The 18,000-nt window shown below is 45.8% G+C and overlaps 2 protein-coding genes across 2 annotated transcripts in view; one reads left to right on the forward strand and one right to left on the reverse strand.

Moving 5' to 3' along the window:
• Nucleotides 1–1,265: 1,265 nt before the first annotated feature.
• TMEM169 (transmembrane protein 169) lies at nt 1,266–9,886 on the reverse strand. The gene is made up of 2 exons (XM_024217945.2): nt 9,455–9,886; nt 1,266–6,071 (listed from the first exon to the last, which is right to left on the reverse strand). The coding sequence occupies exons 1-2, from the start codon at nt 9,756–9,758 to the stop codon at nt 5,449–5,451; spliced, it is 927 nt and encodes a 308-aa protein (XP_024073713.1). The 5' UTR covers nt 9,759–9,886; the 3' UTR covers nt 1,266–5,448.
• A 5,359-nt stretch (nt 9,887–15,245) lies between these two features.
• The window catches only part of PECR (peroxisomal trans-2-enoyl-CoA reductase), a 35,755-nt gene continuing 33,000 nt past the window's right edge, over nt 15,246–18,000 (forward strand). The window contains exon 1 of the mRNA XM_029910502.1: nt 15,246–15,357. Coding sequence (XP_029766362.1) covers nt 15,246–15,357 — 112 coding nt within the window. The remainder of the gene's footprint in view (nt 15,358–18,000) is intronic.

Genomic DNA, 18,000 nt, shown 5'->3' on the forward strand with positions numbered 1-18,000 from the left:
TCGGGACGGGGTGGGGGGTAATAGGAGCCTATATAAGAAAAAGACCCCAAAACCGGGACTGTCCCTATAAAATTGGGACATCTGATCACCCTAGTCTGTGGGTAATTGGGCTTCCAGTATGCAGCCCTGTCTTCCCTCTGAATCCTATGGGTAGATGTGGGTTCTCCTCTACTATCTCTAGCATGGAAGGAAGGGGGACTCTCAAATGAGCCCCTGAATGATTTCAGCAATTAATGAATTCTAGGAAATGCATAATACTGTCCCGTGTCTGTGCAGTAACGGCATGGTCCTCAGCACGGTCACAGGTTAATCCGAGGCCTGCTGCAAACAGAGGGTGGTATTATCTACCCATTCTCTGAGTCCCTGGAAAGAGAGATGGGAAATGGGGTTTGAAATCCAACTGACAGCTCTCCCTGACGAAGACCACAGGCACCACCCTGGCACACAAAGCAATGATAATGCTGGTTTTATAGGCCAATGGAGGACTCTCCCATAGTGGGAAAATCTGCAGCGGGTGTAAGGCTCCTACAAACCCAGCCCAGGCTTAGGGGCGTGTCTGTGGGAAAGGAGGCCTGGTTGGGGCATTTCTATGCCCAGACACTCCCTGGCATGGCCATGGACAGAAGGGCGTAAGTTGGAGCAACCATGAGGCTACTCCAATGTTGGTCAGTAACTGGACACAAGATGAGGGAGCATAAAGCCACCTTTGCCCTTGCAGCTTAGATGTAGCCCAGGATCGGTGCCTTCTTATTGCCTCTCTCCTCAAGTAAAACCACTCAGGTTTAACCTGATGGCTCCTGCCACGTCCTCCAGCAAAGAGAACTAAGTCACGAGTTGGTATCTCCAAAATGGAGGAATCACCCACTCCCACACAGTCTTTAGACACCACAAAGGAGCGGTAAAGGGCACACGCTTTCTTTGTGCTTTGCCCTTCATCTTTGAGTCATTGAAACAAATCGCTTTACACCACCTCCCTGCAGGAGCTGCAGGCGACAGCATGAATGTGAAAGCCTCAGCATTGGAGAGAGGTGCACTCCGCTGGCTCTGAGCCCAGTGGATAACCAGCAAGGAAAATCAAATCAAAGAGTGATCATTTTTGTGTAATAAAACGTAAACGCTGAGGGGAAGTCAGGGCCCGAAGACTGTCTTGGTTCCATACAGGAATGGATCAACGCAAAGACAGGTTAATAATTTCAGACACAACATTCATTTTGGACTCTAGACAGAGACAATTTATAATCGTTCATCCGCACAGAAAACAACAGCATTGTGTGATTTTTTTTTTTTAAATACAAAGTCAAGCAAGAAGGTGAGCGTGTCACTCTCCCACAGCCAGATGCATCTTTACTCTCCACCAGGCCAGCCAGGATGGGACGGGGAAAGCACCGTCAAAAATCAACAGAGACTGTTCCATTACCTTAAAGCCTACATCCAAACGGGGGCAGCCGGAGACGCATTCAGCCACTGGGACGGATTCCTGGGGATCCCTGCAGTTTGGCAATGGCACATAAGCAACAATATTCATGAGCTTTTAAACAGCGAGGGGAGAAATGAAGCCAGCGGTTGTGCTTTTTTTCAATCACAGCAGGTTCTTAAGCTTATAGATACTTTGCAGCATTAGGCAAGTAGGTGGGAGGAAAAAAAACAGTCGAGTGTTTTGGTTTTAGAAAGGTCCTAAAGCTACTACAAATAGCACCAGAAGTCTCCCAGGGTCCAAACCTGCTCCCAATGAAGTCAGTGGTGAACCAGCCCACTGAGGACAACAGGACTAGGCACAGACCTGGTATTTGTATCCAAGTAGAAAACAGATTTCATATATAATCCATTAAAGGGCAATTTCAGCATGTCCAGCAGCCTAGCTGTAATGTATGTATGGGGAGGACAGTTCATCTGACCCTCTTTTGGGTTTACGTGGCAGTAGGAGGCACACATTTGATTTCGGCCGTTCCTCTCCAGCAGGCTGCTTGCAATCTTTGCGGTGAATCCAAGAGCAGAGAACTGACACTGTACAAAGCTGTGTTGTGTCTAGTATTTACCATCCAAGCCTTCTGGGAGCTAAAGGGCCCTTTATGCTGTTGACTCAGCTCTGAGCATTCACTGTTTGGCTTGAATAGTAGCTGAACGGCTCAGCTCTTCCCTCTCCGCCTGCAATGATGCCTGCCTGCCTTCCTACCCCCAGCACCGACTGCGAACTATATGCAGCAGACCCAAAGTAAACAAAACAGTCTTCTGAATCCGCCTGGTGCATCTTGTGAGGATAGGAGGCTGGCAGTGTCCCATAAGGGAGAGTTCACATGACTAACCCTCTCCCAGCTTTGTACAACTTAAGCTCTTCCGGACTTCTGCGCACCTGCTGTTCCTGAGTGGGGTATTTCAGAATGGATCAGTGGCCCTGGGCCAATTGAAACAGACTGCCAAGGCTCAGCCACTTACCTCTTGCACTTCTTATTACTGACGTCAGAAGACAGGAAAAAGCATCAGGTCAGGCCCCTAGGAGAACGACTCCAGGAGAATAGCTTTGTGGGAGGCATCACCTTTGCTTGAATTGGCCCCAATGCTGCATAGATTTGTGATTTTTCTGAGCGCAAGGTATTGCCTATTGTCTCAAAGGTTTGTTTCCTACCAGAGAGGACCCTCTGTCTTTAAGAAACTGCTAATAAAAGTGAGACTGGGGTAATCAGACAATTGCAAATGGACCATATCTGTTAGAGGAGACTAGGAGTCAGAACTCACGTGTTCCATTCATGGCTAGACCAGTGAGGTGCTGGGTGATCTCTAGCAAGTCGCTCACCTCCTACGTACCACAGTTCCCTACCTATAAAATAGGCATAGCACCCCCACCTGGCAGTGGCAATGCAAGGATTCACAGATGTTCTCACGGTGCTTTGAGATCCTTGGCTGAAGGGATAAAGCCAAAGAATAACAGATTGGGACAATTTGTGCTTCAGTCCAGAGTTGGTTCAAATGTCTTTGGTCCAGAGTTTCTGCCTTCCCTACCATAATTACCCCTACTCTCTCCAAGTTAAGGAGCATTCGTTTCAGAGCTGAACATTCCACCGTGGTTTAAAAGACACTGGCACTACAAATTTAGAAATCTCTCAAATGTTTAGGGACTTCCCAGGTGTTGGGCACAAAAGTGTGCCCAGCAATTTAGATTTTTGTACAGAAAGTCCAAGGAGCCAACTGCATTCTCTTCATTTCCCATGACCCTGCAAGACAATTCCAAGTCGGAATCCCACTCCTTGTCCCAACAACTATAGACGTAAGCAGGGGCTTGACCAATGCCCAGTTCCCCTCTAACTGGAAAAAGGGATCAGTGTCAGGAGGAGTAACATTCTACGGAGATTAGTCTGATGTGAAAAGAGACAAGAAGATTCTCTTTAACATATGATGCTATTCACGGAAGCCAAGAGGCTCTGCTTGTGGCTGGCTTTAATCTCTTTGCTCCAGGGATTTTGTTCACTCTCTCTTTGGCACACATTTGGTTTTGCGGTTTCGCCAGCCAATGTGCTGTCGTTTGTTTACTTCTCCGGGCACCAGATTCGGAAGAGTGAAGCTGGAGCAAGCACAGATGTGGAAATACAGCTGTACCTAAAGCAGGCTGCTTTGCATCCTATCCGGCCTGTCGCCAGTGCCTAGCAGGGAGCTGCAGAAGAAAGAGGTCAAGCATACACACACAGTTTTAAACAAGCCAAGTCCCCATGCTGGGAAGGTCAGTGTCCCAGCTAAACCCACTGTGTGAGAAACAAGCTTTCAGCAACCCCAAGACTAAAGCAGATAAGCCCTCTGGTAGGGGAGAAAAGTGCATACAGATACACCCATGAAGGCCACATTGTTTGAATAGATTGCACACGGACTATGAATCACTTATCTCCAGGCATGTGACTGGTGGGCCCTTCCAGGCTGGGAGTGATGCAGTGAAGGAAAAGATTGATCGGTTACTCCCTTTAACGTCTGTACCCTGGGGATGCGGAAGTAGAGGGTTCAGGCTCCAGATCTTTCACTGGCACCAACTTTGCTGTTGAGCAGTGGTTTTCAACCTGTGGCCCACGGACCCCTGGGTGTCCGCAGACTATGCCTAAGATTTCCAAAGGGGTCTGCACCTCCATTCAACATTTTTTAGGAGGTCTGGAAATGAAAAAAGGTTGAAAACCACGGCTGTAGAGGTATATGTGCACAGGCTACTTATAAACTACAACTATCTTTTGGACACCTGTAACTCAACTACCACCCACCTTCCCAGTCCAAAACTGGACAGTCAAGTTTGGCACAGAAGGTCCCTTCTGATTCCTGTCTTTAAATGTCTTAAAAATGTTCCTCCAGGAGGAGATGCAGAGGAAGAAAGGGGGGGAAGGGGACAAACTTAAAATGAAGGTTGAAGTCCATCACCGCTCAGTATAATTAACTGTATGGAGACATGGAGTCAAGAAATGGGGGTGGGATTTCCAGCCGGAGACACTAATGCATTTTGCATTAACGCTAAATGATGCAGGCTCAGGATCTCCCATTCCCAAGGCGCAGATTCACTGCCCTATCAGGACAGCAAGATAGGCCATTCTGTTGCCTCATATCCATGTAGAAAGACTTTCCCTCTGCACACATCATCTGTGCAGCTCTAAATACATGTGCTACTGCTCCACACAAACACAAACTGCATTCACAAGTACAAACTCCTGGTTCTTGTTCAGTGGAGATGCTTCTTTCTTATGCTGCTATATAATTAGGATTAAGAAAGGAGGAACCTTTTGGCACAACCTGAGCTTTTGCTTGCACACCAAACCAGGTATTCAGTATCGAGGTTGCCTTTCAAGCCACTATACATTCTTCACTGCAGCAGCCAGACTACCTGCAAGGTTTGTGGCACTGGTGTGAACTAGTGAAACACCTTTCCCAACATACTCATTTCTAAGACAACTTTAGTAACACCATGCACTTTGCAATCTAGCCTCTAGCACCACATGAGCACAGATCTCCTGATTTCAGCAGGTGTTGGGTACAGGGACTGTCCAGAGAACAGACGTCTTTAGCTAGGTCTATATTCACTATATGGTCCATCCTTTCCATGCTAAAACTAGAACTTCCTTTTGCAGAAGTGTGGGGCTTTTGCCGCTCATCCCAACATACCTATACAGCTTCCATTCTTAACCCCACACACCTGGATCTTCTCACAATTACACACAGTTGTGATTTGCTAAAACCAAATATTAAACAGATCAGCTAAGCAGCCCTATGAAATAACCATGCATGTTCACCTGACAACAAATGCCAGACTCCCATCCGGCATTTTGGTGCTCTGTGCACATTTAATCTCCCCTCCTCCCCCCCAACTCCCAAGTTTTAATTCTCTACGTGTGTGCTCAAAGATAAAAAAGTCAGTGTAGTTCTTTGTCTGGTGCACCATTCATAATACACGTGATCAAGAAAGTCAGAGTCAGGCAGGACAAAGCCTCAGACTGTTGAAGTCTCAACGCCCTGTGCAGAGCTTTTGCCAGACAGACTACCTGAGATATTGTCAGAATCTAGCAGCTCAACAATGCTGTATGGGGAACAGTCTTCTAGGCCCAGCTTACTACACAACCAGCCACAGAATCCCTTCTCCATATCTCTCACAGCATGCCACCAGCCACCGAAGGACCACGCAATCTGGGTAACCGCCGTATATAAGCCTAGGAAGAAAGACATGACCATGATTATGACAGGATAGAAGATAATGAGTAAGGGGCAGAAGGTGATCTTGTGCCAGAAGGTCCTCTCTTCATTGTACACCAAGAAGATGTTGTACCAAGTGATGGTTCCGTAGTAAAAGGAAACCACAAAGGACACTACAAAGATGATAGGAAGGCAGATGATGCTCCAGAGCAGGATATGGGGGCCCCTGTCCAATCCAACGTCGCAAGTCTTCTTCCCTTCCGGTGTCTCATCTTTTGGAGGCTCCTTTGACTTAGCCAGCTCCTGTAGCTCTTTGTCTGTTAGCGTAACATGGATGTCCACCATCTGGCCCTTCTTCTTCCCCCTTGTGATAGTTCCAGTTAAAGTAACATATCGGCTGTCTAAGGGCATGCTCCAGCCACCTTCAAATGAGAGATAAATTTCATCAACATTAACAGAACTATTTTTTTGAAGCACGTTTCATGAAAATCCCCAAAGACATTAGACAATACAGTTAGAGTTCAAATAATGGTAAATAATAATAATAATAATAATAAAAAGGCAGGGCAAGGGAAGCTAAGAGATGCAGGCAGGAGATCACACAGGAAAATGGAAGAAAATGTGGAGCTATCCAGGGACGCTGGTTGAGATGGCAGGAGTGGAGAAGGCTCTGTACTGGCGAGGCTGTGTAAAAGGAAAAACTGGAGGCAGCTGCTATAGGAAGAGAGGGGAGATGGTAGAGGAAAGAGACAATGGGCCAGATTCAGAGGGGACTCTAAAATGGTGCAACGTACTCTCTCTTCTGGTCCCCTCAACATGTGTGCTACACCAACTACCATATACACAGTGGGCCAAATTCAGAGGTGGGGGGAGGGAAAGTCTAAGTTGGTATAATTTGCATGACAAGGGATACAGTGTAGCAAGAAAAGGAACTAACTAAAGGGTATAAGACGAAGTTAAAGCAGCCCCCATTCTTACGCCTTCTAAGTTACACCAACTCAGAGCCCCTTACAGCAGCGGTGGGCAAACATTTTGGCCTGAGGGCCACATCTTGGAATTGAAATTGTATGGCAGGCCATGAATGCTCACAAAATTGGAGTTGGGGTGCGGGAGAGGGTGAGGGCTCCGGGGTGGGGCCAGAAATGAGTAGTTCAGGGTATGGGAGGGGGCTCCGGGCTGGGGCAGGGGTGCAGGAAGGGGTGAAGGTTCCAGCTGGGGGTGCGGGATCTGGGGTGGGGCTGGGGATGAGATGTTTGGGGTGCAGGAGGGTGCTCCGGGCTGGGATTGAGGGGTTTGGAAGGCGGGAGGGGAATCAGGGCTGGGGCAGGTGGTTGGGGTGCAGGCTCCAAGCGGTGCTTACCTCAAGCGGCTCCCGGAAGCAGCATGGTCCCTTCTCCGGCTCCTACATGGAGGCACGGTCAGGTGGCTCTGTACGCTGCTCCATCCACAGGCACCGCCCCTGCAGTTCCCATTGGAGCACCGGAGGGGGCCATTGGAGCACATAGGAGCCGGAGCAGGACAATGCCGCGGCTTCTGGGAGCCACGTGGTGCGGCCCCCGACCCTGCAGCCCAGCTGGAGCGCCGGAGCAGAGCAATCCCCAGATCGTGCTGCCCAGCGGGAGCTCGCAGGCCAGATCTGTCCTGCGGGCCGTAGTTTGCCCACCCCTGCCTTACACAGTGGCTACAGGGGTCCCAGTTATACGCCCTTACACATCAACTCTGAATTTGGCCCTACGTCTGTTACTTAGGCTGCAGCAAGTCCACAGAGAGTTTTTAAAACAAGTCTGGCTAATCCGACATAGCCCATGAAGCGAACGGGAAACCAGTGGCGAAGAATAGGGGTGATGGTTACATTCTCTGGACCTATGAAAAGGCAGGTGGGAGCAATCTGTCCTTGCTGGAGAGTTGGGATTGTAGAGGCCACAGAGCAGGGAGTCCCGGTTAAAGATATTTATTTCATTGCTCTGTAAGGCACCTATTGCAAATGCTTCCTTCCAAGGGCCATAAACATACAAGAGACATTTTAAAAGAACTAAAGGGAAACTCAATCAGCCCAAATATGGCCCAATATCAAACAACGTGGCACACGGACAGACCCAGGCAAACCAGTCACCACCACAAAGGATCCAGTCCACACTGGTGCAAGGCAGGGGAAGAAAGGGGCAGGAAGTTGTACAGAAATAACAAAAAACAAAGGAAGGGGTCAAATATGGGCAAGAAAGAGACAACAGAAGTCCCTGGGACCTGCAGCATAATCTAAAGGCAGCCCACATGGGTGTCTGGCAGACCGTCTCTGAGATGGAGTTCCACAGTGAGGGACAGAAAAAGTCCCATCTCCAGCCCAGTCCTGGAAGAATACAGGGATCATGAGCTGGCTTGACCAGCCCAAGCAGAGCTGCTGCCTGAGTGGGACACTGGGCGGAGGAGGAGTGGTTGGCTCAAGTCAGAGGAAGGCATGGGCAGAGGTGGGAATAGACGAGTTTGCAAGCCTAAAACAGGATATGGATATTCCCTGGGGAAAGTAGCAATTCAGTTATGACATCAATGAAGGGACGATGGGACATACTTTAAAAACAGAAGCGTCCACTGTCTGCAACCCTTTTGAGGCTTGAAAACACAGCAGGACAGTAGGTTGGAGATGCAGCGATCTAACTGGGCTGGGAATACAAGTAGTGCATTCCACACAGGGAAAGGGATGGAATATACATGAACAGCAATTTTCCTTATTTACTAACCCCTGGCCCCCAACACACACACACACACAACTCTTCTCCCATATCAGCTATGAGTCCGAATAGATGAGTAGGGCTAGAAGACCTGTCAAGGACTACTCGCCCTCGTGCAGAGATCTCCAGCCACCCTTCTGGGTGAAAGCAGCTCTGAAAGTGCTCACTGGTGACCGTCACAAGGAGTCCCTTTCCAAAGAGGAAGCTATGCTGAGACTGTACCAACAGGAGGCTGCAGCCAGTACCCTCCCCCTATGGCACTATCCCAGAAAGAGCCTCTAGAATTGATCAACCTGGAGCCCAATTTCCCATCCATTTGCTTTACATGCAGTTCTTTCTAAGTAGGGAAGAGAGCCTGATCCCAAAGTCAATGGGAGCAGAGGGTGCTCAACATCTCTCTGGATCAGGCCCTAAATTAGCAGCTACATTAAAAAAAAAAGATTCAAAAAGAGGTGGACCAATGGGGAGCATATTCAAACAAATAAGTGGCTAAGAAAACAGACCAAAAAATAACCCCTGGTGCCTTTTATCTGGGATTTCAAAGCACTTTCAAACATTCACGTCTGAAGCTTCACAAACCCCCTCTCCGCTATTACGAGACAGGGAAAACTGAGGAATAGAAGTTGAAGTGTCTTGCCCAAGGTCACATCAAAAGTCAGTAGCGGAGCTGGAAAGAAGGTCCAGGATTCTCCTCCTGTGCTCCCCCACCATCCTGCCTCCATAAAAAAAAAACAACCCTCGCTTTGTAAATTGAAAATGCTGAATTTTCAAAAAAAAAGCAAAGGTACGGAAGCCCAAAAAATAACTCGCAGCATCTACCCTAATAAACGCTACATCTGAAAAAGGGCTTGCGCCCTCAAGTCCCACGGATGCCCTGGGGGGTTCAGAGTACTCATCCACAAGAGAGGAGGATACACTTCCAGAAGTTTTATCCTTCCCCATATCTTTAAAAAAAAAAAAAAGAGAGAGACAGGCAAGAGTTAGTGCCCCTATTTACACATGGATCAATATATTTTACTGGTCAGTGGCTCAATGGCTAGTGGAATCTGGATGCCAGTTGCAAATCTGGGGATACGTACCATCTGCCACGGAATTTCCCAAGAACTTGGAGCCTTCTTCTGAACTTCTCTCCCTTCCTTCCTCATCCGCCTGCTCCTCCTCCACCTTATTTTCATTCTCCGACCGATAAACTATAATAGACTCTGGACGGGACTCTTTCTTTTTCTTTTTCCTTCTGTCCATAGTGGCTTCTCCATCAAAGGTCACTGCCGTAGCCACCGCTCTCCGCAGGGAGCCTCGGTGCGGGCTGCGTGCTCCAGCCTTGTTCTCCCTCTGCACCGCTTCCTCCATCCCGCTGCTGTTCTGAAGCGTCTCATCGGGCATCTCTGAGGAGGTGTTTAAAATCTATCAGCTCCTGCACTTCTGAGCCATCGATCAGGCAATGAGTAGCAGGGATGCTCTGGCTTGCGAAAGCATCCTGGTCAGAGCATCCAACAGACATCCTCCATTTCCAACCTAAAATGAGAGCGAGAAGGAGGACAAATAAATAATAGAGCATCACATTTAACTCCATGTAGAAGAGCAAGTTCCTGCGGATTTTTAAAGAGGCACTTCCAGCTAACTTACCACATTAAGCAAAATTGGTTTAAGCGCGATTTAAACTGACTTACGTGCATCTACATGTATTGATTTTAAAATGGATTTAGTTACACCGACACAAGTTTTCTAATATGGACCAGGCTTAAATGTATGTTCCACATTTAAACAAAAGCCACCAGGATGGGAGTGGGTGTTTAATAGGAATGGACTAAATAAGCATGATTTGTTGGGAGATTTTAACATTCCTCTGCAATGCCAGCAAAACCAAACAACAGCATTGGCAGTAGAACAAAAAGGTGAAACTGGCAATGAACATACACGAAACTGACTAATGTAGGATCTTGACTGGACAATTGCAGCAGTGAAACTATAGTGCAAATTTCCTTAATCTAGACAAACCGTAGATTTATTATGCAAGATGAGGTTAATGCAAATAGTAATTGAATGATGTGATACACGGTGAAAAGTCAACCTGATTTTAAAAAACCCTGCAATTTAATAATCTGCATTTCTATTAGTAATAAGCCGCAAGGATTTTTTTTTAAATGGGAGTTTTTTATGTGTGTGTGTGGGGGGAGGGGGAATCAAGACGACGCCATGAAAAATAAAAAATTACAATGAAGTATTTTGGTTGTGTAGAAATTTTTTTAGTACCAATCCACATCAAAAACTCAGGGCCTATTAATCAAGTTACTGTACTATTAATATTAAAAAATGCCATTGACTTTGATGGGAGTTTTGCCTGAGTAAAGGACACAGGAATAGGCCCTCAACATGCAAGCAGTGTAAACTGCATCCTGGTGGATAAGAACATAAGAACGGCCAGACTGGGTCAGACCAAAGGTCCATCCAGCCTAGTATACTGTCTACCGACAGTGACCAATGCCAGGTGCCCCAGAGGGAGTGAACCTAACAGGTAATGATCAAGTGATCTCTCTCCTGCCGTCCATCTCCACCCTCCGACAAACAGAGGCTAGGGACACCATTCCTTACCCATCCTGGCTAATAGCCATTAATGGACTTAAATTCATGGAAGTGGACAGTACTTGTGCTTCTGCTTGTACTTTTACTTCTAAATACATAAGCACGATTTTCACAGCACACCTGTACTTATAAGGACTTCTGCAATGTGTACTTGGCACTTATACTTAAGTCCTTTTCATCAGTACTTATGGCAACACTGGCTGCTGCACACTAAAATGTCCCCTAGCGTGCCTTGACCTACTCCCCTTTCAAAGCAGGCTAGGATCATTTAGTGCACAGCAGCAGGGTCCACACAGACACGTAGTGCGGTGCCACAGGTGCTGGAGCTAGGGGAAGGGTTGCCAACTTTCTAATTGCACAAAACTGAACACCCTTGCCCCACCCCCTACCCCACCCCTAATGTCAAGGCTGATTCCACACTCTGGCACTTTGAGTGCAGAAGGTGGGGGCCCACAAGGATTTAAAAAATTAATACTGACCACTCCAGGCTGGTATTAAACTTCCAAGGCTACAGCTTCTCTCTGACCTTGGATGGGTAGATCCTACCACCACACAACTGCAAAAAAACAACACCACCACCCCTTTTGAGAACCCAGGAAGGAACACTTGGGAATTCCTTCCTGTGGGGTACCCTCAAGCCCTTTCTTCCCCCTCTCTCCCCTTCCAGGGAAGAGCTGTGGAAAAAAAAACTCAAAGAAAATCAGCTGTTGCCACCAGCTAATTAAACAACATATGCACAAACCTCTTAGGACACACAAAAAACCCCAATCCTGTTCTTTAAAAACGTAAATTTTATTAAAAACAAAAAGAAAGAAAATACATCTGGAACTTAGGCTTTTTGCTAGGTCTGAAAAAAAAACAATTACAAAAATTAAGCATCAAGATAGCTCTTTTGAGGTTCAGCTTAAAGGTTACAAGCAAAACAAAAGCATTTGGGGGTTAGCACAGAGGGGTCCACAAGCCAATAAGAAAAAAGAGAGAAACCTAATTGCGTCTTCCTAGACATTCCCTGATCTACTTACATATTTGGGGACTTCAAATAAGTAGTCTCTAGGTATGATCTGATGGTTTTTCATACCTGGCTTAAAGCTTCCTACAGCATAGTTTAGCCCCGTTCCTGCTCTGCGTCTCCTCTCTCCGGAGAGCAACAACAACAGACAAAGGGGAAGTTCCCCCCTGCCCCAATTTTAAAAAGTTCTAGCCCTCCCATTGGCTCTTTTGGTCAGGTGCCCACTCCCTTCTTTTTACCTATGGGCTTTTTTTAACCCTTTACAGGTAAAGCAGGGGTTTCCGGCCAATGGGAGCTGCGGAGCCAGGGTTGGAGCAGCACACAGCACTTCCCTGATCGCCCCTGCGCCTCGGGGCTGGACATGCTGGCTGCTTCCCGGGAGCTGCGCAGAGCCAGGGCAGGCAGGGAGCCTGCCTTAGCCTTGCTGCGCCGCCGACCGGACTTTTAATGGCTGGAGCCACCAGGGTCCATTTTCGATTGGGTGTTCTGGTTGAAAACTGGACGCCTGCAACCCTAACTAGGGGTGCTTCTGCACCCCCTTGCTTGAAGTAGTTTCAGGATTTACAATTTGGTTCAATGGCTCTCAGCACCCCCACTATAAAAATTGTTCCAGCACCCCTGCTGACTGCCCAACAGGCAAGTGCAACATGGACTTACAGCCAAGCTTATGGTGAATTACACATTCATTTACACAAGCCCTAAGTGACTTGCCAAAGGTCACATGGGAATTCTGTAGTGGAGCAGGGAATTGAACACATTTCTTTGAAGTCACAGGCTAGTGTTCTAACCACTGGACCATCCTTCCTCTCTGTGTATACCTTGATGGTTCCAAATCACTTAAACTTAATATTTTTTTCAAAACAAAGTGACAAGCAATCCCACCGACCCTCTGTTGGGCCATTGCTAATTGGCCACGCCCAGCAGGCATCACAGGAGGGGTTGATCTTGTAGCAGAATTTCAAAGAGCAGAGCATAGTGGTTTAACATATCAGTTCAAGGAGCAGAACAGAGGGGAAAACGCAGTAAGATAGCTGACAATCACAGAACACTTTACAGGTATTCTTTAATTGAGACACCCAACACCGCTGAGAGATACTTGTTATTAGCCCCACTTTGCAGATGACGACACTCAGGTGACTTGTTCAAGGCCACAGAGTGAATCAGTAACGGTGCTAGGATTAGAGCTCAGGACTCCCGGCTCTCAGCCCTATACTCAGGCCACTAAACTGGGCCTCTTTTGTGCTTCCTTTTTGTGACAGACTTAACTCTTTGCTAGTAACATTCTATAGGATACATTCCAGCCAAAACGTTTTAAAAAGGAGTTTTCCAAAGTATCACTCAGTTGTTTCTGGATGACATTTTCAAAGGATTTGTCTAAGTCATTCCACTGAGGGTGCTTTACAGAATATCTGTTTTATGAATTAGTTCTTCTTTTCTCCATTATTCCATAACTTTCCCAAATGCACAGCAGCCTTATTGAACTCTGGCAGACACTGTACAAGAAAAGCTGTTTTTTAAAAAAGCCGAACAAAATGCCTGGTTAAATTCCCTTGCATAAAACTTTCCCTTATGGAGAATCCCCAGAACACCGCTTATCTACCTCTGTTTAGGACATCGATAGTATGTACCAACCCCAGCCTCAAGATTGTTTTGTCCAGATTTGGTAGGAGAGGAGAAAGAAACATTTTCAGACAAAGAATGCAAAGCTTCCAAGTTTATCCTCAGGAATGAGACTGGTTTTCTACCATGTAGTATCTTGTGCCAGAAGTTTCAATGAGTGACACATGTACATGAGCTTTTGAAGAGACCTGAGGTTTTGATATTAGAATAACTTCTGGGGGGGGAAATAGTTTGAGATTTTCAAAGCAATCTAAGAGATTTAGACTCACATCTCACCGTACAATGTTTAGCACAATAGGTTTCTGGTCTATGACTAGCGCTCCTAGATGCTATGGTAATACAAATAATTTTAATAGAAGATGTGCTAGACTGCTTTGAAAATCTCAACCTAATACCTGGGCTTACATTTCTTCTGGAAACGAAGTGAAGACACGTTTTCCTCGCCTCGCCCCAATTCCACCCATTCCCCTACACCCACACATTTCCCCATTTTCCTTCTTCAGTCAGTGGGCTCAGAGTCCTGCATGTTTTACCCAGCAGATACTGAGGGCTCATTTGAAAGGATTTCATTTGCCAACCCAATGGCAATGCTATTTGCTGGATTACATGGAAGCAGAATTTGGAAACAGCTGTTTTTTCCCCCAGCCACCGCACCTTTAAGGCTAAACCACCTCTAAATGGTGTACATGTGCACGCACATATACGTAAGAGAAAGAACTGCTGATGGCCAGTTGTTGTACCCAGGGTTCGCTGACCCATAATGCAACATGGACTTTGATGATGGCTTCTGCTAACCCAACCAGAGGATGAGTCACAATTTGTAGCCACTTAGAAAACTTTGGAAAGGGGGAAGGACTGGAATGTGGTTATTGGAATGAAGGGAGACTTACAAGTCCTTATCTTAACAAGGCAAGGTGTGGGAGAACCCATGTGGGGGAAAGGTACATGGAGGAAGAAGACGTTCCTTGTTTAATTATAAAGCAAAAGGTCACTGCTGTGTGGTCCATTGGAGACCGGTGTCTAAAACCAAATGTAGAGGTGGATTATTTGAAAAAGGCCAATATGCTCACGGACTTCAATTCAGAGTTCTGCCTGAGTAAACACTGAGTAGGAACATCAGGATTTGGCCCACAAAGAGTTACTGAACAGCCACACGGGGTAAACTGACAGAACTGCAAGCGTTCACAGGGAGTGATCCAGGACTGCTTACACGTCACACAATAAATATAATCTAGGATATTTAGAGAGAACCTCTAAAGGTAGGAACTGGATGGCTCAGGGGATCTGCAGTAGGACACAGAGCATATGAGTACATCTTCACTGCAGTCAGCTTGGGTGACTGTCACCAGGTCGGCGTACCTGGGTTATATTAGCCTGGGTAGAGAGGCCCTACTGCAAAAGCTTAAAATGTCCCACACCTGTGTGACTGCATCCATGCTGGTGCAGCACTCATCCACCTGAGGAGGTAGGCTAGGACTTCTGGGGGGCTATCCCCTGGCTCTTAGCACTGCACTCAGTTCTCTGAATTCTTTCACAGTGTATTGTGAGAGAACTTTGGCCCAGGAAGGATGGACCTATGTGGAAGTGTTCTTAGCCTGCCAGCTCACTAATGTAAACAACTTCCGGTCCTCCGCCTCTGTTGCAACGCATGATGAGGTATGGAGTTTACGGTGAATGATGACCAGCTGTTGGCTTTAATGCAACCTTCATTTTGGCAACAGGAGGCAGATGCAAGGCACGAGACCTGGTGGAAGGCATCTTGGCAGCATGGTACGTTGCAAAGGAGATCACGCTGGTTCCTCCACTGCATCCTCCCTGGTCCATTCCCCTATCTCCTTCCCAAAGACTGTTCAAATACTGTGGAAGTGCTGTAGAAATACAGCAGCCTAAATACAATGTGGGGTTTAAATGCCAAACTGGTGTACATAAACTAGAAGGTGACTTCTGGTACAGAAGGAAGGTGTTTGTAGAGGGGAAGAAACTATGGCCCAGTGGGAACTGTGGGAAGGCACCGGAAGATTAGCAGCACTGCAAAGTGGATGTGTTACCAGCCTGGGTTAAAGCAGAACCGAGGCTCAAACCCATATCGCCTAACTGTACCAGCTAGCTGGGTTTAAAGCACCTCTAAACCCAGATGAGAGGTTTTTGTGTGTGGACGGTAGTCAGGTTAGAGGCAACACCTGGGTAAGAGCCTGAGTTATCTCTGCTGTGAAGACATACTTTAATGCACTGGTTCAAACACAACGCAGACTGGTAGTGACCCGAGTCATTACCTGTGGTGGCAACATGAACAGACATTGGTGGGTTTGGTCCAGGTCTTAGTGGGTAGATTTCTATTTCAGAAATGGCAGTCTCCTAAGGGAGAATAAGGAGTGGAGCTCTCCACTACCCCACAGAACTGGTCCCTGCAGGGCACAGTTAAGGCAAATGCTCACAAAACACTGCTGTAATGTTTTAAAACATTTAAACTATGGTATTTCTAACATTAGATTAAGAACTATTGCAAATCTCAGTAAAAAGTAAGTAACTTTTCTTGATGGGAGAGTGAAGGCATTTGATATTCTTCACTCTGATAAAACTAACATGTAAGCGGTGTGTAGATTTTACTCAATGGCTTGTGGCTTGGTAGTCAAGCAGGCACTTTGGAAGCTGAAGACCGAGTTTGCAAACATAGATGAGTGTTCCTCCCTGGGATTAATTAAAGATCTGTCCGCTATAGTCTATTTGGGATATGTACGGCAGCCACCGGCAATTAATGGGGCTCTGTGTGGCCTCGACATCATGGCAATGTGGCAGATAATTAAAGAATGTCTTAGAGTGCCATCCATAACAATCCATACTTAGCCTGAACTCAGCTCTTTAATACAGCGTTTTAGAACTTCAAAATGCTATAGAAACATTAATGAATCTGGAAGGCAGCATGGTCTGATGGGTACAGCATAGACTAGGAATCAGAAGTCTGGAGTTCTATTCCAAGCCTGTTTGTCTCTGACCTGCTGAATGACAATGGCATAGTTGCAAACACTGTACCTCAGTTTCCCTAGATGTAAAGTGGGAATATATACACTCCTTCATATTATAGTTTATGATCTTCAGATGAAAGGTGCTATACTATAAGTGCTTTTATTATTAAAGGGTTAATTTTTACCACACCTACCAGGAAAATAATTGTTATCCTTATTTTACAGATGGGGAAACTGAGGCACTGAGCTGTTAGCTGACTTACTTCTTTAATTAGTACATATGACTGAGAATTATTATTATTACTGGCTAGTACTACCTCTTCTACCAAGTAACCTCTTACTGGGAAAAAATATGCAGAGATAATTGTTAATGATGTTTTCAATCTTTGTGCTCTCATCTAATGGAATGACTAGAGAAACCAATCTGTGCACTTTATTCAACACACAGGATCTACCAGGCACACCAACGCTGGTTAAAAATGAAAATGATCTATGCTGGATTGGGAAAGATCTGTCCGTTTATTTTTTGTTGGGCAAAACTCAAAATAACGCTGAATGTTCCCTGCAGCAACTGAATGACTGATATTGGGCTTGTTGAGGGAACTATTTTAAAATGCCAGAGCTCTGCCTTTTCTTTAGCACAAAAGGGGCTGTGTTCGAGACATTTTAAAAGGATCAGATGATACCACTTTCAATAATAGTTAGATTTCATCACACCAATGACTGTTTCTGAAGAGAGAATTTTCCATTCAGAGTATGGGGCTCAGGTATTACAAACTGATACCATCCTTGACATGTATTAAAACACACAAAATTAGGGAATCATTCAAGAATAATGGAGAATCAATTCAAAATAATAGAAAACTGGAAGCTGCCTTTCTCTAGTTCTATGCAAAATAACTGAGAAGATATAGAAAGATAAATATAATTTAAAAAATCATTCCCTCTCGAGAAACATGTAACTTAAGGAGCTGCTATTTGCTTGGAGAAAGCTATAGATTGATAGGTGCATAACTCAGTTGGGATGTGTATGAATGATCCTGTAAGTGAGGAGTTATGAGATAAATTGAGATAAAATATTATCTTAAGCACACTTAACATAAATGCAAGCACTGATTTTTCTGGTGAGCAATTTATATCTTATGATGAAGGCTTTGCAAAACTCTTAAGAATAGTTAAAAAGCACAAGGTCATTTAAGGATAAAGCTCTGAGAAATACAATTTCAGAGCAATGCATTTGATTTTCTGGTTAATAAGATTTCAAAAAAAACCAAAACCACCCAGAGTTTTGCCAGGATTTCTCCTCTGAAAAACCTTCCCTTGGTTTAAGAGGGAATATTCATGCATATGAAAATAATCTCCTTTTGCTTTCTTAAAAAACGATTTCCTCTTCAAAGGGAGTGGGCAGGAATCCACCAGCTTCAAAGGGGGAGAAATGGAGCTAAGAATA

The sequence above is a fragment of the Terrapene carolina genome, unplaced genomic scaffold (assembly GCF_002925995.2).
Source record: "Terrapene carolina triunguis isolate 2854851 unplaced genomic scaffold, T_m_triunguis-2.0 Scaffold62, whole genome shotgun sequence".
Lineage (NCBI taxonomy): Eukaryota > Metazoa > Chordata > Testudines > Emydidae > Terrapene > Terrapene triunguis.